Source organism: Manihot esculenta, chromosome 18, assembly GCF_001659605.2.
Source record: "Manihot esculenta cultivar AM560-2 chromosome 18, M.esculenta_v8, whole genome shotgun sequence".
NCBI lineage: Eukaryota > Viridiplantae > Streptophyta > Magnoliopsida > Malpighiales > Euphorbiaceae > Manihot > Manihot esculenta.
The window spans coordinates 6739932-6760763 of NC_035178.2; the positions used below are offsets into that span (position 1 = coordinate 6739932).

Sequence of the window (20832 nt, forward strand, 5' to 3'; positions counted from 1 at the left end):
TCCAGTGGAAGAGTAAGATCCACAGCGAGGGAACACCGGCACTTGCCAGTGGTATACTATTGCCTTCACAGTTTAAAATTTTTAAGGCTTGGAACTCAAAATCCTTTGCTATTTCATCTTTTCTTTTACTTATTACCCCCATTGCCCACTCTTCTGCTGCAGTTTTTTTCTGCATTCCTCTAGATGGAGGTCAAGATTCACGAGAAACATTGAGATTCAAAAGACTCCTTCACCAACAAGTGCCGGAGAGAAATTACACAATGAACCTATTATTTATATAATGGTTTTGTTTTGTTTGTTGAGTGGCTTGTGATTTTAAGTCGAATAATTATTTATTTTATATACTGAATAAATTATACATGAATTATGAATTTGAGCTACCAAATTGAGTTGAACTAGAATATTTCAAGTGCACCATGAAGCAAGTGGGAATATGGATATATGGATATATAAACAAGATTGAGCTTTTATTGAGTTTGTGGATGAAGTAGAGTTTGAATTTAAACGAATTAAACCTAACCTGTAATTCTGGGAAAAGCGACAATATCAACATCATTATTTACTTAATCAAGTTGGGCAGAGTAAAGGGTTAAAAAGGACATCGTGCAGTTGAATATAATCCATGATTTACTTGTCTCACCATCACGACTAAACACAATATATACACATTTTTATATACCATTCTAATACTAGAAACGAGAGAAATAATAAAGATTCAATTTGCAATAATTCATTTGCCAGAAAAATTCAAGTGAATTTTTTATAAAATTATATATGATTTTATTTTTTAAATAATTTATTAAAATTTTTTTTTATTCTAAATAAAAAAATTGATAAGAAAAAAAAACCGAATTAAATTCTTATGAAAATTCATAATTTTCTAAATAAGGGGAATATGAAGCAGCATGTTAACCCTAAAGTGTGGGGAAATAGACAGGGTTCATGCAGGACAGGCCTACGATAGAAAAAAGCTGCAAGTTGACGTGTTTGGCATACTTACTTGGGGGGCCCTAAGCTTGGAAATGGAACCTACAAGCTTTAATGAAATGACAAATAAATAGAACATAAGCACTTTTTATTTTCTTCCCTCTGTAGCTGCACTGCAGCCTTTTGAGGAAGAATGAACCTCAACATATAATTCCAAATTATGAAGGTTGGCAAGTTGGACCTTTGGCTTTGGAGTGGTTATCGAACAATTCAATACTATAATATCAAAGTGAGCTAGTGCTTATGAGGATTGGGGTGGGGTTGGGTTCTTTTTCTTTTCTTTTCTTTCCTTTTCCTTCCAAACGTAAAACATAGTCACGGTACACATATATATATGCAGAGAAAGAATGCATATTTTTTCTCGAAAGAGAGAGAGAATAGCCCCACAATCAAAGAAGATAGAAAGAACATACCAGTAATTTGGATTGCTCCATAGAGTCAAGATATCCTTTGTGATCATATCGGCCTTGGGAAAAGAATCTCTACCCTGCACGTTTCAGCTAATCAACAGTAGTAAAGGTAATGTAACAATGACAAACCCTCGAACAATGTTCTTTTGACACCTGGGTCATAATAGGGTCAATGAAGCCAGCTATACCAATTAAAGCAAGAATATCTTTCAACAATGGCCCCTTCAAACCATGTCTTATGACATAGACATTGCACCCAAATCAATTATATAGCTGCTAATATTCTGTATCATTTCATAGCTGTCACACAAAAGAGACCAAATATCCTACAAATGATTGATTAATTGATATATCTTGACTCAGTTTCCTCAAAAGTGATTCATGTGACCTTCGACAAAAAAAAAATATTAAAAAAATATCATGTGACTGAAAAACCAAAAAAATACAGGATTTCCGGTTGCAACAGTACAAAAACGCTGTACCGATGTCATTGTTTACTAAATCTGACCTAATTAATTAAAGAAAGATTTTTCTTCTTAAAAAAATAGAAACCAAAGAAAGATTTCAGATTAGAAAAAAAAAGATAAAAAAAGACAGAATTTGTGTGTGTTATAAAAATGGATTTGTAAACATAACACAAATAATTTAATTAAACTAAACAAGTGGTAGAACAAAAGACCAAAAAAGATATTCATAAAACTTCTGTTGTGCACGTCCCAACATGACAGTTCATGTTGCTCCCAGTTGAAAGTGCCGAAGGCATCTTCTCCATTCAAGTTTCCTTCTGACCAGTCCTAGAAAATGTCAACACTGTAGTCACATGAGACACAAGACCTATTACATCCAGTAAGACACCAATCAATATAGGATTCTTAGAACCAGTACCTCAATTATAATCGTATGGAACAATGCTAAGTGATAAGCGTGTCATTTTTATTAAGAAAATGGAAGGACACGAACATGTGGAAGCATGTTTTTCTAGTTGTTTAGTTGATAACCAGAAAAATTTCAGAAAGCTTTGAGGAAGTTGTTAATGACCTTAAACTAACTTGATTTAATAATGTTGTTCACCATGTGGCAGGGCCGCAGGGCTTGTCGGCTTGAAATATTTAGGATGAATGAAATTGTTTTACTCATTGATGCATAAAGGCCCAATACAGATCTTAAAAGGAGAGAAGAGATCAGTACATGTTTTTTCTGCATGTGGCAGGATATTCTTTGTTAATTACTTTAAATGATTGTAAAGATAGGAAAGAACCAAATCTTATTAGAGAAATTTTAAACTGGACACTGGATACCAGCACATGCACAAACACCAATCTATGTCCATATGCCACAAACATCAGATGTAGCAAAACCAAACTTGATAACCTTAGCTAGACAACAAACTTTGAAGTATTCACCATTAAGAAGCACACATCCTAAAAATGCAGATTTTGAAGACATACAACTAGAGACAGAAAATTTAGAATCCCTACCCCTACCACTGATACAAAGATGAAGGCAAATAAAATAACTCAAGTGCTCATCAATAACGAGAAAGCAAACAATAAAATTTTCAAGTATAACAAGAGTTTGTAGAGATCTTGTATGGTACTCTTTCATGGCAATTGATAAAAATACAAGGACAAGGGAATTACTCAAAGCAAAAAGAATACCAGATATTCAACCTCAGTCATGCCACCAATGGAGTTCCCTTTTTGAAGACAATTAACATAAATAAGATGCATGAGAGCTACCACTTTTGTGGTGCTATTTTCTGAGCAATACAGGCCTTTGAGAAGTTCCACATGGAACCGCTAAAAAAGCTGAAGACAACTTCCACAGGAAAAGTATTTTTTCCAACTACCAAACTCCATTTTTCAGTTCCACAGGATCATCTTATTAAGCACCTTATAGATGCAAAAAAGTAATGGAATCCAGCCATAGCCCCATTGTATATCTTGCATGTTGTACTTTAAGAATTGATACTCACCATTTAATTTCTTTTTCTTGCCATGTAGAATAGGCATCAGTTGTGCTCAAATAAAATTTTCCAAACTATGTACCTGTTACATTTTCTGAGCCTCTAAGAAAGGAAAGGGCTAGAATTACTTTGGCAGCAATTATATCAAATGCATTCTTCAATGAGAAAATAACTCTACCTATTTCCATCAGGATGAAGCTTGCATACTTGATTGAAATCACCAATAGCTAATAAATATCCTGAATATGTGAAGTCCTGCAAATAAATGAGTGAAATAAATAAAACTGAATGCAGTATTTCAAGTCTATGCACCAGTACCCTTGTGAAATGTAATGGCATCTGAACTAATGCTAAATATCAATAGACCATTCATGCTAAATCTTTTTTCCCAAATTAAAAACATGGCTACTGAATATTCCTATTTCGCTAAGGATTTCCATGCATAAAAAGATGGGCAAAGGTTTATAACCAGTGTTCATAAGAAAAGAAAAAAAGGTTATAGCAACATAATTGGAATCCTAACAGAATTTGAAATATCTTCCACAGTTTTGTTAGTTTTGGCAGAAAACTACGAAGTCCTTCTGCATGTTAACATTTCTAAAAACAAGGCAGCTACAGATGGTTGCACAAGTAGATATGGCAGAGCTAGCAAGTTCTCCTCCAAGCTTAAAAGCCTAAGAAAAATGTGCCTATGAGTAACTAATACCCATAAAATTTACTTGAAACAAAGACTAAAAGATAAGCATGAAATCCCCAGTTTCTAATACAAACTAAAAAAATCCTTCATCTCCGGTCTACATTGGAACAAAGTGTACGGACAAATTATTTAAGAGTACGCATTTTCAGCTTGATAACAAGATAAATGAAGGAAATGATTAATATACCGATCTCAACTAGTTATTGATAGCTTAGTCGAGTTGTGCATGACATAGTATTCAAATTTGCACAGTAGCAACAGATCTAGGAACTCTTTCAATTGGCTATACCTGGATAGTGACCACATTGTATACTACTTGATCCCTGTTTTTTTCTCGTTCGCTGACTCTCTTCCACTAAATGCACATATCCACACACACACACACAATGCTTGAAAAAGATGATTATAATTATTGGATATTGATAAAAAAATGGTTTCAAATGATTATATGGCTGGCCCAACTAATTGGGATTAAGACTTACTTTGAGGCAAAAAAGCGTTATCATGAAGAAAAAGTAATCAAGCTTCTGCAGAGAAGTTCAATCCCTACAATAGCTTGATTAAAGGAACAGACAAATTCAGGCTAGTTTTTCCTTAATTTCTGACAATGGAATTCCTACAACTTTTAAATTTTATTTGCGACTACCTTATTCTCTTCGTTTCATGCAGTATTATGTGTTTGTTAGATTCCATAAATGGATCTGGAAATCCTGGGAATAAATCAGGATATTTTCTAGGAATTGATATCTGACTTTTAGGGGGCTGATTTTAAGGATAGACCATCAGCCCTTAATGACCAGATGTCCACACATTCTGTGCATATATGTAATACCCGGCTAGAATCCGGCATCGGAATTCCTGCCCTCCGGCGGAATCTAGGGTGTTGGATCTCTCTAGAAGGGGTAAAATGTGTTTTCTAAAATGTTTTTCACATGATTTCATGGTTTTAAATGAAAATGAATTGAGTTTGAAAAGGAAAAGACCAAGGAGGCGTTTGCCAGGTTCGGCCGCCGAAAGTGAAGTTCGGCCGCCGAACATGGGAAGACTTCGGGAGCGCCTTTGGCCTCCGAAAGTCTTGTTTGAACGAGCTAAGGTTCGGCCGCCGAAAGTCAAGTTCGGCCGCCGAACATGCATGAGTTTAGGGGGCACGTTAGGCTGCCGAAGGTCTTCGACCAGGCCACCTATAAAGAGCCCTCAGATCGGAAATGGGTGAGTTTTCTCCCCATCCTCGAGCTCAGGTGAGTTTATGCCTTCCTTTGGTCGTTTTCGTGTTTTCTCTACCCATCTCTCAAGTTTTTCATTATTTCTACCCTTGTGTTTGAAGATTTAAAGCTTAAAAGGAGTTTTGGAAGCTTGGAGCTTTTGGAGCTTGGATTCTCCACTCCTCCGAGTTAGGGGTCACACCACCCTCGATCTTCAAGAGGTAAGTGTAGATCCTTGCTTCCCTAGTGTTTTCATGAAGTTTTAAGTAAGTTCTATGAAGTTTTTGATGGTTGAGTATGGGTAGATATGTATGTTTAGGTTTATGTGGGTTTTATACCCAATGTATGTTATGTGATGTTTGTGTTGAGGAGTTTATGTTAGTTTATGCTCCTTTATGCTTGTGGGAGTGAGTATGCATGATTGGGAGAGAGTATGAGAGGATTTGGGTATATGTGAGTTTGGTTTTTGGCTTGGCAGAATCGGACCTGTCGTCCAGAGGGGACCAGGTTCGGCCGCCGAAAGGAGTTTCGGCCGCCGAACCTGCATGGGAGGCAGTCTTTAGGCTGCCGAATGTGCCCCCGAAGGAGGGACTTTCGTTTCTATCCTAGGGTTTCGGCCGCCGAACCTGCCGCCGAACCTACCCGAGTTTCGTCTCTGGAAGGGACTTTCGGCCGCCAAAGGTGCCGCCGAAAGTGCCCTGTCCAGCCGTTTCTTGGGTGTTTTCCATGCATGTTTAAGTGATGTTTAGAGGGGTTTTAGGGGGTATGTTTATGAGTTGTTAGAATGTGTTTGGCACCTCATTCGAGTCCACCTGTGTAGGATCGGACCCGAGAGACCGAGGAGGCCATCAGGGTTAGCAGTTGCAGAGTCAGTCAGCGTCTGCCAGGAGGTGAGTAGAACTAAACTTAATCTTTTATGCACAAAATCTAATGCCTAAAGCATGTTCATGCATCATGATTATGTATAGTAGGTTGATTGCACTAGTTCACGAATATGTTGCATTGCATTATTTCATGTTGATGCTGAGGTAGGGTGGACCGAGGCGACTTCAATAGCCCATATCTGTCACGAGTCTTGTCTTAGTCCTTTGAGAGCCGGACAAGTACATGTAGGAAAGTCCATGTGAGCTCTCTGTGGACCAGACACCATGTCATGTATGTTACAGGCCTTTGTGAGCTCCTATGGGGGAGCCGGGCACCGACAGAGGGATTTTTGATGTCATGTCCATCCTCTGAGAGGAAAGATGCATGCAAAAAGTCAGACTCTCAGAAACCAGGGTCCGTGGGGAATACATATTGCATAAGCCCCCAAGACGGACAAGATTATGTGATTTCTCTGTGTTATGACGCATTTCATGAAAGCATGTAATTAATGAACTGTTTTCTCTGTTTCTACTCACTGGGCTTTTTAGCTCACCCCTCTCCCCTAACCCCAGTGCTGCAGGTTTAAGTCAGAGCTCAGAAGTCAGCAGGGTAAAGATTAAGAGACGTGTGTTTTATGTAATAGTGTATGTTTATGTATCAGTTTAGTAGTTTTAGCAGTGGACATGTAATATAAGTTGATGTAATGTAAATTGAGATAATGTATGTAACTGATTGGAGAGTTAATGTTTATGGATTAGAGTGTGCTTGGCCCTATAGATTGGTTAATCCCCGTTAATGCATGGTTATGTTTATATTATATGTTGAGTTGAGAACCAAACTTGAGGCATGTAATGTTACCCCATTGGAGTATATGATGAGGACTCCAGTGGAGGTTTTATGATTTTATGATGTATGTTTCATGTCAGGATACATGCACAGGTCAGGTTTGGGTTCAACAGATGTTCAGATTTCAGGTTTTATGTTAGAGTTTTGATCATGCATGGGATTTTACCAGGTAATAGTATGTATGTTTGGCTTGCTACGGGTCCCGGCGGCCTTAAGCCGATCTGGATCCTAGCGCCGGTGGCGGTCCGGTTTCCGGGTCATTACAGTTGGTATCAGAGCTTTGGGCCTCGAGAGTACGGTGTGTTGCACATCGGAAAGAGGTTGGCTTAGAGGTCATAGTAGGGCAAGCACATTAAGAAAGATTAAAAGTAAGAGCATGTCCACTAGGATAGGATGTCGAGTCCTGTCTTGCTTTGATGATGTGATATGCCATGATTTCATGCATGTGCATAAATGCTATGATGTATGACATGTTATGTATGCTATGTATGTATGATGTAGGTTCATGTGTTTCCACATGGACCGTATGATGCTGATGTTGTTTGCATGCTTGTGTGTTGTTCTTCAGAGGAGCCAGAATGCGAGGTGCTCGTCGATCTGTGGAATCGACTGGAGTTCCATCTGAGAGGGAAGGTTTGGACACCTTTCCCCCTACTCTGCCAAGAGCGCAGTCGTGGGGCGTCAGCAGATGGGGAACATCAAGGGACCCTGGAAGGTCTTTTGATGCAAACAGAGAAGGAATGGCTCTAAGGAGGATGTCAGCTAGTATGAGGGAAGTAGAGATGGATGTGCAGAGAAGGGATGTCAGTTTGGGAATCAGAGTACCTGAAGAAGGTATGGGAGATTCTCAGGAGGATGCTCAGACTCAGGATTCCAGGATCTCGGGTTCAGGAGGGATTGATCCCTCCACTCTGAGTACAGCTGCCACGAGAGGTAAGAAATGGAAGAGAGGTCTCAGGAAGTCGCAGAAGAAGTTTTGGCAGAATCTGAAGGCTAGTTTGGGTTTTGGTGGCTCAAGCTCTGGCTCCGGCAGTTCAAGATGCTTGAGGTGCGGAAGGCCGCACAAGGGAGTCTGCCGTTATGGGACTACAGCTTGTTTCAGGTGCGGACAGGAGGGGCACATAGCACGTGAGTGTCCCACTGCGCCCAGGTTGGCTCCGTCCCAGCCAGCAGCTCCAGGTAGAACAGCTCAGCCAGCAGCTTCAGCCATGTTTCAGGTTAGTGGTCGAGGCAGAGGAAGAGGTTCAGTCCCTCATTCCTCAGGTTCCCGTGGAGAAGGTCCGTCAGCGTCAGCTCGGATCTTCACCCAAGCTCAGCAAGAGGCAGACACATCGAACATGGTGGTGTCAGGTACGCTCACTTTTGAATGTTCTGATGTGTATGTTTTGTGAACCCTAGTGTTTTTCTCTTTCTTTAGTTACTCTAGGAGCCGTCGAGAGGTTGAGTTGATAGCTTCTGGGCTAGAGTGTTCTCTCAGGGTCAGTGGACCCAAGTGTGATCCATCTGAGGCAGAGTCAGCCTGCCGGTTCAGTTCAGGTGTCAACTGAGGATAGAATCCATCCACCCGATTTTGAGGTCTTGGACTTGAATGTTCAGACGTCACTCTCGGAATGGATTGGGTTTCTACTTGTGGTGCTACCCTGGTCTGCAGAGACAAGGTAGTCAGGTTCAGAGGACAGGATGGGTCAAAGAGTTTCTTCTGAGGGGACACAGTAGGGATGCCTAGAGGTTTGATGTCAGCCTGTAAGGTTCGTAGGGTACGTAGGAGGAATTGTCAGAGGGTTCTGGCTCTTGTTTGAGAGTTTAGCAGTCAGGTCGGGGAACCAGCCTCAGTGCCAGTCATTAGAGAGAGAATTCGTGGATGTATTCCCAGGCGAGTTGTCAGGATTACCATCTGTCAGGGAGTTAGAGTTTGGTATAGGAGTGGTGTCTGGACGCAGAACCATTTCTACCCTTCCCTATAGGATGGCGCCTGCATAGAGAGAGGTAGCAGTAGAGTAGAGGCGAGACTTGGTAGACAAGGGGTTTTGTCCGACCTAGTACCTCACTCTGGATTGTTCCAGTATGGTTGTGGGAAACGAAGGATGAATCCTTGAGACTTTGTAACGACTGTAAGCGGTTAAACAAGGTCACTACCAAGGGCAGGTATTCCCATGCAAGATGGATGATCTATTGGGACAACTAGTAGGAGCTGTTTGTTTTTCCAAGATAGATCTGAAATTCGGGTACTACCTGTGAGAGTTAGAGTTAGTTTTGGGTTAGTAGTGAGAAGAAGCCAGTTAGTAAAGAAGAGAAGAGAAGAGAAAGGATCAGAGTAGCGCAGCAGAAGCTTGTGGAGTTCAGGAGAAGGTGAGGTATTGCTATAATATGTTTGAAAGGTCGGGAGTTCTTACTCCAGCAGTGCCTGTGTCTCTCTTTTAGAAGAGAAGTTTTTAGGTTTTGCTTGCTTGATTGCTTGCTTGTTTATGTATGATTGATGCTATGTTTCAGATGCCTGTTTGTTTGTTTTAACATTCGGGGACGAATGTTTTTGTAAGGGGGGAAGAATGTAATACCCGGCTAGAATCCGGCATCGGAATTCCTGCCCTCCGGCGGAATCTAGGGTGTTGGATCTCTCTAGAAGGGGTAAAATGTGTTTTCTAAAATGTTTTTCACATGATTTCATGGTTTTAAATGAAAATGAATTGAGTTTGAAAAGGAAAAGACCAAGGAGGCGTTTGCCAGGTTCGGCCGCCGAAAGTGAAGTTCGGCCGCCGAACATGGGAAGACTTCGGGAGCGCCTTTGGCCTCCGAAAGTCTTGTTTGAACGAGCTAAGGTTCGGCCGCCGAAAGTCAAGTTCGGCCGCCGAACATGCATGAGTTTAGGGGGCACGTTAGGCTGCCGAAGGTCTTCGACCAGGCCACCTATAAAGAGCCCTCAGATCGGAAATGGGTGAGTTTTCTCCCCATCCTCGAGCTCAGGTGAGTTTATGCCTTCCTTTGGTCGTTTTCGTGTTTTCTCTACCCATCTCTCAAGTTTTTCATGATTTCTACCCTTGTGTTTGAAGATTTAAAGCTTAAAAGGAGTTTTGGAAGCTTGGAGCTTTTGGAGCTTGGATTTTCCACTCCTCCGAGTTAGGGGTCACACCACCCTCGATCTTCAAGAGGTAAGTGTAGATCCTTGCTTCCCTAGTGTTTTCATGAAGTTTTAAGTAAGTTCTATGAAGTTTTTGATGGTTGAGTATGGGTAGATATGTATGTTTAGGTTTATGTGGGTTTTATACCCAATGTATGTTATGTGATGTTTGTGTTGAGGAGTTTATGTTAGTTTATGCTCCTTTATGCTTGTGGGAGTGAGTATGCATGATTGGGAGAGAGTATGAGAGGATTTGGGTATATGTGAGTTTGGTTTTTGGCTTGGCAGAATCGGACCTGTCGTCCAGAGGGGACCAGGTTCGGCCGCCGAAAGGAGTTTCGGCCGCCGAACCTGCATGGGAGGCAGTCTTTAGGCTGCCGAATGTGCCCCCGAAGGAGGGACTTTCGTTTCTGTCCTAGGGTTTCGGCCGCCGAACCTGCCGCCGAACCTACCCGAGTTTCGTCTCTGGAAGGGACTTTCGGCCGCCGAAGGTGCCGCCGAAAGTGCCCTGTCCAGCCGTTTCTTGGGTGTTTTCCATGCATGTTTAAGTGATGTTTAGAGGGGTTTTAGGGGGTATGTTTATGAGTTGTTAGAATGTGTTTGGCACCTCATTCGAGTCCACCTGTGTAGGATCGGACCCGAGAGACCGAGGAGGCCATCAGGGTTAGCAGTTGCAGAGTCAGTCAGCGTCTGCCAGGAGGTGAGTAGAACTAAACTTAATCTTTTATGCACAAAATCTAATGCCTAAAGCATGTTCATGCATCATGATTATGTATAGTAGGTTGATTGCACTAGTTCACGAATATGTTGCATTGCATTATTTCATGTTGATGCTGAGGTAGGGTGGACCGAGGCGACTTCAATAGCCCATATCTGTCACGAGTCTTGTCTTAGTCCTTTGAGAGCCGGACAAGTACATGTAGGAAAGTCCATGTGAGCTCTCTGTGGACCAGACACCATGTCATGTATGTTACAGGCCTTTGTGAGCTCCTATGGGGGAGCCGGGCACCGACAGAGGGATTTTTGATGTCATGTCCATCCTCTGAGAGGAAAGATGCATGCAAAAAGTCAGACTCTCAGAAACCAGGGTCCGTGGGGAATACATATTGCATAAGCCCCCAAGACGGACAAGATTATGTGATTTCTCTGTGTTATGACGCATTTCATGAAAGCATGTAATTAATGAACTGTTTTCTCTGTTTCTACTCACTGGGCTTTTTAGCTCACCCCTCTCCCCTAACCCCAGTGTTGCAGGTTTAAGTCAGAGCTCAGAAGTCAGCAGGGTAAAGATTAAGAGACGTGTGTTTTATGTAATAGTGTATGTTTATGTATCAGTTTAGTAGTTTTAGCAGTGGACATGTAATATAAGTTGATGTAAAGTAAATTGAGATAATGTATGTAACTGATTGGAGAGTTAATGTTTATGGATTAGAGTGTGCTTGGCCCTATAGATTGGTTAATCCCCGTTAATGCATGGTTATGTTTATATTATATGTTGAGTTGAGAACCAAACTTGAGGCATGTAATGTTACCCCATTGGAGTATATGATGAGGACTCCAGTGAAGGTTTTATGATTTTATGATGTATGTTTCATGTCAGGATACATGCACAGGTCAGGTTTGGGTTCAACAGATGTTCAGATTTCAGGTTTTATGTTAGAGTTTTGATCATGCATGGGATTTTACCAGGTAATAGTATGTATGTTTGGCTTGCTACGGGTCCCGGCGGCCTTAAGCCGATCTGGATCCTAGCGCCGGTGGCGGTCCGGTTTCCGGGTCGTTACAATATAGTTCTTTCCCATTATTGCATATATATTTTTTCATTTTTAAGTGTAAAGCTGTTATGCCCACCAAACAGACATGGTTGTATCAATTAGGTTAAACAATTATTAAGAATTATATTAGTTTTCTCAAGGGAGATTTACAATTTAGTCCCTGAGTATTGCCATTATTAACAAGTCAGTCCCTATATTTTTAGAAACCTATTAAAACGTCATCTTTTCTCTCCGTTAACGAAATAGTCCTTCTGTCTATTTTTGCCGTTAAAAATATAGTAAAAGACCAAATTACCCTCTTTTCTTTTCCTCCTCTTCCTCATCCTCCTCCTCCTTCTCCTTCCTTTTCTTCTTCTTGCTTCTTCTGCTTCTGCTTTTTCTTCTTCTTCTTCTTTTTCTTCTGCTTCTTCTTCTTCTCCTCCTTCTTCTTCTTCTTCTCCTTCTTCTTCTTCTTCTTCTTTTTTTTCTTCTTTTTCTTCTTCTTCTTCTTCTTCTCCTTCTCCTCCTCCTTCTTCTTCTTCTTCTTCTTTTTTTTCTTCTTTTTCTTCTTTTTCTTCTCCTTCTCCTCCTCCTCCTCCTTCTTCTTCTTCCTCTTCTCCTTCTCCTTCTCCTTCTCCTTCTCCTTCTCCTTCTTCTTCTTCTTCTTCTTCTTTTTCTTCTTTTTCTTCTTCTTCTTCTCCTTCTCCTCCTCCTCCTTCTTCTTCTTCCTCTTCTCCTTCTCCTTCTCCTTCTCCTTCTCCTTCTCCTCCTCCTTCTTCTTCTTCTTCTTCATCATCATCTTCTTCTTCTCCTTCTCCTTCATCATCATCATCTTCTTCTTCTTTTTGGAGGAGGAGGAGGAGGAGGAGGAGGAGGAGGGACTATTTTGTTGACGGAAAGAAACAATAAGGACATTTTAATAGATGTGAGAAAAGATAAGGACGTTTTAATAGATTTCTGAAAATGTAGGGACTAACTTGTTAATAATGGCAATATCCAAGGACTAAATAAGAGGTTTTATTTGAGGGTAAAATTGGATTTTAAAAATTTTCTCTCTCCTCCTTTATCTAATTTTAACGGAAAAAATGACGGAAAGACTATTTCGTTAACAGAAAGAAAATATAAGGACGTTTTAATAGGTTTTTAAAAATACAGGGACTGACTTGTTAATAATGGCAATACTCAGGGACTAAATTATAAATCTCCCTTTTCTCAAATACTTTCTGCTCAGCATTCTATTCTTCTTTCTTCAGATTGCTATAAAACAATTGTGTCTTCTATAATTACTTTGATGTTAAGTCTATTTATGCTTTGGGTATTTCACCATCGGGTTGGACTTTAACAATTTATCTTATGGTTATTGACAAAGTAAGATTTACTTTGTAAAAGACAAAGTTACCACTGAAAATCCAACAACTACATTTAGGCACAATATGCTGCTTTAAGTAAATTCTTTAATTGCCACAAGTACGTAATAGTTTGTGCATGCCTGAAATCAAAAGAGCATCAGAATGCACAGTCAAGTGAATCAATGATGGTTCCACAAGATAACTGATAATTGGAAATGGCAAATCAATGATAGAATTGGATGCTGCAACAATTTAGAAACATACATTCACCTTGATTTATAGAAAGATCACAGAGATTTTCAAATTTGTTAAAAAAACTGCAATGGTATCTTCTCTTCTTAATTGGTAAGCAGCACTGAATAATTCTCTTTTATTGCATTCAAGCATGTTCTTGGTTTCTAATTACTGACACTCAAACCTATAGCAGCAAGAGAAGAAATAATACATTATGTTGATCAAGCATTTTAGAAATGGCCTCTTGTGAAAAGAATAATTAACTGGTTACTGCCAGCTAGGTATATAGGAGCATGGATACTCAGAATGACACAGAAGATGATCTATTTACCAGCACTAACAATGAACTTCTTTGATTTATATGTTGAAGTGCATAGTACGCCATCAACTTTAAGGTCATTTAAGTAAAGATCGTTTGGCCATTTTCTTTTAACATCAAGAAATTGTAAGGCCTGAAATAGATAATATTGCCAAAAATAAGCATATGGATGTCCTAAAAGTTCATTAGTTGGCTGAAGGAATTACGCTGCAAAGCATCAATGCTCAAGTTACCAAAAGCAAAAAAATGGACTATAATAATGTTCCCAGGCAGTAAGATAATCTGAAACAACCCTTGATAGAGCCTTCGGCTTGGTCCCAATTGATGTCTTAAATATACCCTGAAACATTAATGAGGTATATTCCTATGAAATTCTGATTGGAGGCTAAGAGGCTAAGTTACTAAAGATTACAAAACTTTCACATAGCTTTTAGCACCTTAATTATGGATTAAAATACTATGGAATAGTCCATTTCTGCATCACTCTTTAACTCTTTGCCTTTCATTCATACACCATTCTAACGAGTTCATTCATTTCTGTACTTCTATCTCTAGGTCCACATACTCCAAGACAACTTGACAAAATGCAATTTCCCTACTTGCACAAATATCATTAAAGAGACACTAAAATCAGCACAAAAGGTCCCAATTCAAATAAATTCATTATTGGAAACAACTTACTTTTCTGTGACAAAGATCCTTTGTTGCCTCTGTAACAGCAAGAGACACCACGTGCTGCAACAAAGGCACAACTCGCCCGTCCTCCATTTGAGCAGTAAACAAAACAACACTCAACCTAATGGAGATTCCCACACATGCTTTGACAGACCTAGGCAATCATCAGCCAGCAAACCATTACGAACTGCAAAAGCATGTAAAAGCCGCCAATTCACAAGCAAAAAAAAAAGATATATAACTTCCAACCTCGTCCTTTATATTGAAAATCAGCAACACAAGCTGTGCCAATGGGAAGCTCACATTAATTCTGCCGAAAGCCAAGACATAACAATATCATTCTAATACGCACATAATACAAGTAAAGGAAAGATTTCAATTTGGTGATGCTCAATGCTGACTGCAAAACGACATCGTGAGTCGAAGTTAGTCGCAGAGACCAAAAGAGGAACCTATCGAATCCACTAGTGGAAAGAGAATTGAAGAACAGCTCTACATTGAAAGGATCTTCTTTGTCCAGTTTAGCGATCTCCGATTCCAAGAGTATGGAAACTTCGGTATTATCAGGGATTTTAATAGCAATGTTTTTCGTCAGAGATTGAGCGAGTTCCTTCTTTGCAGATGATTTTCCAGATAATGCAAGCGTACATGTCGAGCCGCCGCCGCCGCTATCCAGGGCAGCTACTGATCGGAAGAGCGAAGAGCCTTTTGTTGTTTCCAGATATGAGCTTGATTAGAGAGAGCGAAACGACAGAGACGTACACCGCTGGAGGCGACTCATGAGTGCCATAAGCCGGAGAAGTTCTCCTCACTCTCCTTTTTCTTTTGCGAGGGAAATTTTTATCTTTACTGGGAGCCGGGAGGAACGATGTGAGTTATTGGCACAGCAATGCTTCACTATTTTTTCCTCACAGGCGGTCTGGCAGCCGTAGATTTTAACGATGGGACCCATCATATGCATCGTTCGGTTGAGACTGCTGAACCATAGATTTTTTTTTTTTTTTTGTCATAGAACCATAAATTTTTGATCCTTTATAAAAGGTAAAATTTTGAAGTTGAACGTTCTGGAGGCAGAAGCAGAGAACGTGCCGCGTGCGTGCGTGTCCATGGAGGAATTGCAGAGCGCTCTTCGAGATCGGGGTTTAGCTGTTTCATATGTTCCAGAGAAAGGACGGTGTCTCGTCACCACCAATGATTTCTACCCAGGTGATTCATGCTAATTTATGATTCAAGTAGCTGCTTTTGAAGTGAAATTACTCCGGTTGGGCGTGTTCATTTTCTTTTTGTTACTTTGCAGGAGAAGTCATTATAAGCCAAGAACCCTACGTCTGTGTACCAAACAACTCAGCAACTGAGTCGCGGTGTGATGGATGTTTCGCTTCAGGAAACCTCAAGAAGTGCTCAGCTTGTCAAGTTGTGTGGTACTGTGGGAGCACATGCCAGGTGTGTGTGTGTGTGCTAACTTATTGCCTTCCATTCATGTTTCTCTCGAAGTTTAGGCTTTTCAATCCTAGATGGTTGTTGTTTTTCGATGATGCATGGATTAATGATTGCATCTTTTCATTCCTAGAGGGGAATGTTAAGAAGAAATAATGAGATTGTGCATAATTTTTCAGAAGTCTGAGTGGAAGTTGCATCGTCTGGAGTGTGATGCTCTTTCTAAGCTTGACAAGGACAGGCAAAAGTCTGTTACACCTTCTATACGTTTGATGGTGAAACTCTACCTGCGAAGAAAATTACAAAGTGAGAAGGTATTAGTTTATTATTCCTTGAGCTATCAATTGCCCTATATTTTCCTTTTTGTCATTTATTTGTAATTTTCTGCATATAATAATATTTTTTACTCGCAAGTATTTGATGCAATTTTTAGTGTTCAAATTAATTCTTAATACTCTTGATTCAATTGAATGCAGACTATCTCCGCCACTGCTACAGACAATTATAATTTAGTGGAGGAGTTGGTGTCTCGTATCCTATTCCTGGCTAATTTGCATGTTTGGGTTGATCTGTTTGATGTATTTCTGTTCAGTAGTAGTGCAAGGCCACAAATTGATTTGTTTTGTTTAACGTCCTATTTTTTGAAGACATGAAAGACATTGATGAGAAGCAACTGGTATTATATGCACAGATGGCCAACCTTGTGAGCTTGATTCTTCAGTGGCCTGATATCAACATAAAAGAGATTGCAGAAAATTTTTCCAAGGTCCACAACTTATTCTAGTTTATATCTTAACTGGTTGTTGCAGTTAATCCCCATCTCCTAGAGAATCTTCAATATTGTTGCTCAAATAATCCATTTTGCGTTTTTGGTAGATATAAGATGCTTATCGTGGGCTAAATTTTCTTACATGAAGCTACCTCTCTTTCACTCCTATGAAAAAAAAGAGGGCGAGTGTCATTTTTATCTTGGAATCTTTATTAGTACTTAAAGCATTTATTTAGAACATAAGTGATGTCTAGATTATGCTTTGAACTAGTTGGGCACTTTATACAATTTTATGTATTTGGGCAGGGGGTGCATTAGAAGTCGCACAGAATTTTTACTGTTGGATAGCTGATAGCCATTATCAATTAATTTTCAGTTCAATGAAAGTGATTCTCTGTGGTTTAGGCAAGTCTCAATTATTAAGACTTTTTCTACTAAATGATTGTGACATTTGATCCTCAATAAACAAATGCAGCTCGCTTGCAATGCCCATACCATTTGTGATAGTGAACTGAGACCCCTAGGCACAGGACTGTATCCTGTTGTTTCCATTATTAACCACAGGTATCTTCCATAGTGGAATCTTGTATTTCATTGTTTCCTCATATTGCTGGTCACTCAATGCTTCTGGTACTGCAGCTGCTTGCCCAATGCTGTTTTGGTATTTGAGGGAAGGCTGGCTGTGGTGCGTGCTTTACAACATATGCCAAAAGGTGCTGAGGTAAAGCATACCTTTCTTGGCCATTATTCTTTGCAAATTAACTGTAGAAGTGCAGAGGTTGCTGTTCATTTGACAACCATGAAAAATACTTGATCATCCTGAAGATTTTGTGAGATTTGGTTGGTGGTCACTTTAAGTTATTTGATATACAATTTTTTATCTTATTATGCTCTCTCTCTTTTTTTTTTGAGTTCTTTCCAAGATTCAACCAACTTCATTCTCAGTCTATTTGAAAATATGATGTTGTTTATAATGCTTCTGTATTCTAAAATTACTTTAGAGTGTTCAATGCCACTTCAATATTCTGTTTCATGTCAATTTTGGAATGAGTTTTTGGTTATGTTTTAGGTGTTGATTAGTTACATAGAGACTGCTGGAAGTACCATGACACGTCAAAAATCTCTCAGGCAACAGTATTTTTTTACCTGCGCATGCCCCCGCTGCATTAAAATGGTAATTTGTAGTTTAACTTGGTGAGAAGCTTCCTTTTGTTATTTTTTAGCATGCTTGTCTAAATAGATTATAGCTCTTGTAGTTAGGGGTTAAGCCATTTTCATTCGACCATCTTGTGCCATCTCAACAGACGACTCCTTTTCTTGCTGTTGTTCTTACTGCTAAAAGTTAATAATAATACAGATTTAAGCAAAAAAATAATATTGTTTATTTGTGTTCTGCAGAGCGAAAAGATAAATATTGTGACCTAAGCTTACTGAACTAACTTGATTTTTACATGTTTTATAGTAAGTCTACATAATTTCTTAAAGAAAATCCATTTATATACATTGAGTGTGAAAATGAGCCAATAATAAGGATCCCTAGATATGTAGCTACCTGCAAATTATGTTTCAATTAATAATGTTTTTTTTCTATTGAAGGGTCAGCAAGATGATATCCGAGAAAGTGCAATTCTGGAAGGTTACAGATGCAAAGACAATATATGCAATGGTTTCTTGCTTCGTGATTCTAGTATGTAATTTGGTTGTGGATTTTTTGTCAGGTAAGCAATTATGCTCTCCTTCCTTCTCAATTTCAGCTTTGAAATTGCAGATGACAAAGGTTTTGTGTGCCAAGAGTGTGGCCTCATTAGGAGCAAGGAAGAGGTGAAAAAGATAGCAGCTGAAATACGAGAAACTTCAGACAAGGCTTCCAAGTCTCTGTCCTCTGGCAGTATCCTGTGCTGTTGCTTTTGTTTGAGAAAAATTAATCTCTTCGGACGTTTGATCACACAAGTTTATTTCTTTCTTTTTTGCCCCTTAATAATGTTCTTATAAACTGGAATCATTATAAACCGGAATCATCTAGTAACAACAGCTGGCTACATTTATAAGAAGTTAACAAAAAGTATGTTGCTTAACTTAGCTTAGATCTAAAGGAATGCATCTCTATGCATAAGATGATTGAGAAACTTCAACAGAAATTATTCCATCCCTTTTCAATTAGCTTGATGCAAACTCGAGAAAAGCTGCTAAAGGTTAGCAACTTGAGTGCCTTTTTCTTTAGTAATTGTCCTCTACTTTGGTTAAATTTTAGAAATATAGAACTCCATGTTCATAGCAATATTAATATACATGTAATAACATAACTAATTTGCTTATTCAGATGTTGATGGAGCTAAACGACTGGAGAGCCGCTCTGTCATATTGCAAATTGACCATTCCTGTGTATCAAAGTATGCCATACTTCAAGTTTAATTTTGAACAGGACTTACATGAACCCTGCTTTCATTATTCTGAATCTCCATAACATTAGTTTATGGATAAATAGTCAGAGTCCTTCAAGGATCAATCCTTAAGAGCGAAAAATATCTATTTCATTCTTGAATTAAGTCAGCATACTCAGTTCATAGATACATACACACATTGAACAGTTCTTCAAATCACTCTAAAAGGTTGCAAAAGCTCTCAGGAAATGGGGTTCATCAAATTTATATCTACCACTTTGCATTTATTTGAACAACTTAATGCGTTGCAAAGTTGAAATTGACATTTCTAATCACCTCTATATTCTGTTGCAGGAGTATATCAAGAATTTCATCCTTTGCTTGGATTGCAATATTATACTAGTGGAAAACTCGAGTGGTTAGGTCTTTTCTTCCATTATAAATTTAGTTGTGTTACCTGAACTCTCAGAGTTTTTCATTTTGTTCCCTTAGTTGCTACTTTTGAGGATGGATAGAGGCAATCCCTTCTTCTGAACCAATTTGTTTCAGGCCTCTACCTATTGTTTTCATTTTGTAGTCTTATTGCCATCTGAGTTATTACACAAGTACAACGATCTATGAAATCTCTCGGCTTGCTTTGATACAACACATGAAAAACTGAGATCAAATCTTCAAATGTTATATTTTAGCTATGATGATGATGTCTTAATTTGTAAACCTGGACTGTATGCTTACAATACACTAACCATTTTAATGAGAACATCATGATGGTCACAATTTTGTACTTAAAATAAACTAGCTGTGGATTGTTGATGTTCAGGTTGCTTGGGAACACGGAGGATGCTATCAAATCACTGAGCAAAGCGGCGGACATACTTAGAATAACTCATGGAACAAATACACCCTTTGTAAAGGAGCTGATGATGAAGTTGGAGGAAGCACGTGCTGAAGCTTCTTACAAACTTTCATCTAAAGATGATCAGTAGTGAATCCATCGTATTTGGTGGAGTTGGTGCTAACATCAGTATTATCACTGCAGGGCTATTCCTCTAAAGAAAGGACATGAAGTTTTAAAAGATCGTCATTTTTTGGGTCTCTCTTCGGTCATCCTTGAGACCATTCTTGGATTTGATATGTGGCCTAGATGTCAGACGTCAAGCTTTATTTATAGCTACATTGAAGGCTGTTTCGGCCTCTGACTTGGCAACCCATCCAGATTTGTTCCGGTGACTTTTTATTTTTTGTTTTTTGTTTTCTCTGATGTGAAAAGGTGGTGATTATTTATGTTACTGATGTGAAAAGGTGGTGATTATTTATGTTAATTTATCTATCGGGATTTTGTTGTATATTGGCGATTCATGGATGTCGGAGAATTTCAGCTTTAAGAATTTCCCTTCTTTTTTAGAGTTTTATGTTTGTATGTGGGGGTTGGGGGTTTAATTTTTCTAATCTTTTACAATTTTATCAAGATTTAAAGAATCCACCATGAGTTTTTTGTTATTTTTATTTTTTTAAATGAAAAATAAAAATTTTGAAATTAAATATATTATATTTTCTCCATAATAAATTATTTAAAAAATTGCTATTTATAATCATAAATAAAATGTAACATTATTATAAAATAAGTGGCACATTAAAAAGTAAAGTACCTTTTTAAATGCATTTAATAATTTGAAAGTGATATTTTTTTAATATATGTTTTTTATACTTTTAGTATTTTTTATTAAAAAAATGAAAATTGAAATTTTTTTAGAAAAAAAGCATGAAAAATAAAAAGCATTCCCCTGTGAAATGGCGCCAATATGCAGTATACACGCCACATACTTT

General features: G+C 38.8%; 1 protein-coding gene and 1 long non-coding RNA gene across 11 annotated transcripts; one reads left to right on the forward strand and one right to left on the reverse strand.

The window, feature by feature from the left end:
- Positions 1–1981: 1981 nt before the first annotated feature.
- On the reverse strand, positions 1982–15380 carry LOC110606148. 7 transcript variants are annotated; one of them, XR_006349362.1, is made up of 5 exons: positions 14668–15324; positions 14425–14572; positions 3542–3618; positions 3373–3445; positions 1982–2191 (listed from the first exon to the last, which is right to left on the reverse strand). It is a non-coding gene; the product is annotated as an uncharacterized LOC110606148 (long non-coding RNA). The 7 variants fall into 7 exon arrangements; XR_006349367.1 differs by having other exon boundaries at positions 1982–2207; XR_006349365.1 differs by having other exon boundaries at positions 1982–2231.
- Positions 15381–15463: 83 nt separating this feature from the next.
- LOC110606894 (histone-lysine N-methyltransferase ASHR1) lies at positions 15464–20407 on the forward strand. Of its 4 annotated transcripts, none has more exons than XR_006349359.1 (15): positions 15464–15624; positions 15716–15861; positions 16035–16169; positions 16332–16386; positions 16503–16621; positions 17100–17188; positions 17264–17345; positions 17694–17798; positions 18221–18311; positions 18393–18512; positions 18710–18816; positions 18945–19014; positions 19360–19428; positions 19826–20275; positions 20308–20407. XR_006349359.1 is itself a non-coding variant. In XM_043953051.1 (14 exons), the coding sequence occupies exons 1-14, from the start codon at positions 15525–15527 to the stop codon at positions 19989–19991; spliced, it is 1449 nt and encodes a 482-aa protein (XP_043808986.1). In that variant the 5' UTR covers positions 15464–15524; the 3' UTR covers positions 19992–20351. The 4 variants fall into 4 exon arrangements, 1 of the variants encoding a protein (XP_043808986.1); XR_006349358.1 differs by having other exon boundaries at positions 19360–19423; XM_043953051.1 differs by having other exon boundaries at positions 19360–19423; positions 19826–20351.
- The last annotated feature ends 425 nt before the right edge of the window (positions 20408–20832 follow it).

What these genes read in the sequence shown, in the direction of transcription:
- LOC110606894 (XM_043953051.1), top strand. Translation starts at nt 15,525, where the DNA reads ATGGAGGAATTGCAGAGCGCTCTTCGAGATCGGGGTTTAGCTGTTTCA. An exon ending in TTGCAGAAAATTTTTCCAAG is followed by an intron (nt 16,622 to 17,099) that starts GTCCACAACTTA and finishes AAACAAATGCAG; the next exon opens with CTCGCTTGCAATGCCCATAC. An exon ending in CTCGAGAAAAGCTGCTAAAG is followed by an intron (nt 18,817 to 18,944) that starts GTTAGCAACTTG and finishes TTGCTTATTCAG; the next exon opens with ATGTTGATGGAGCTAAACGA.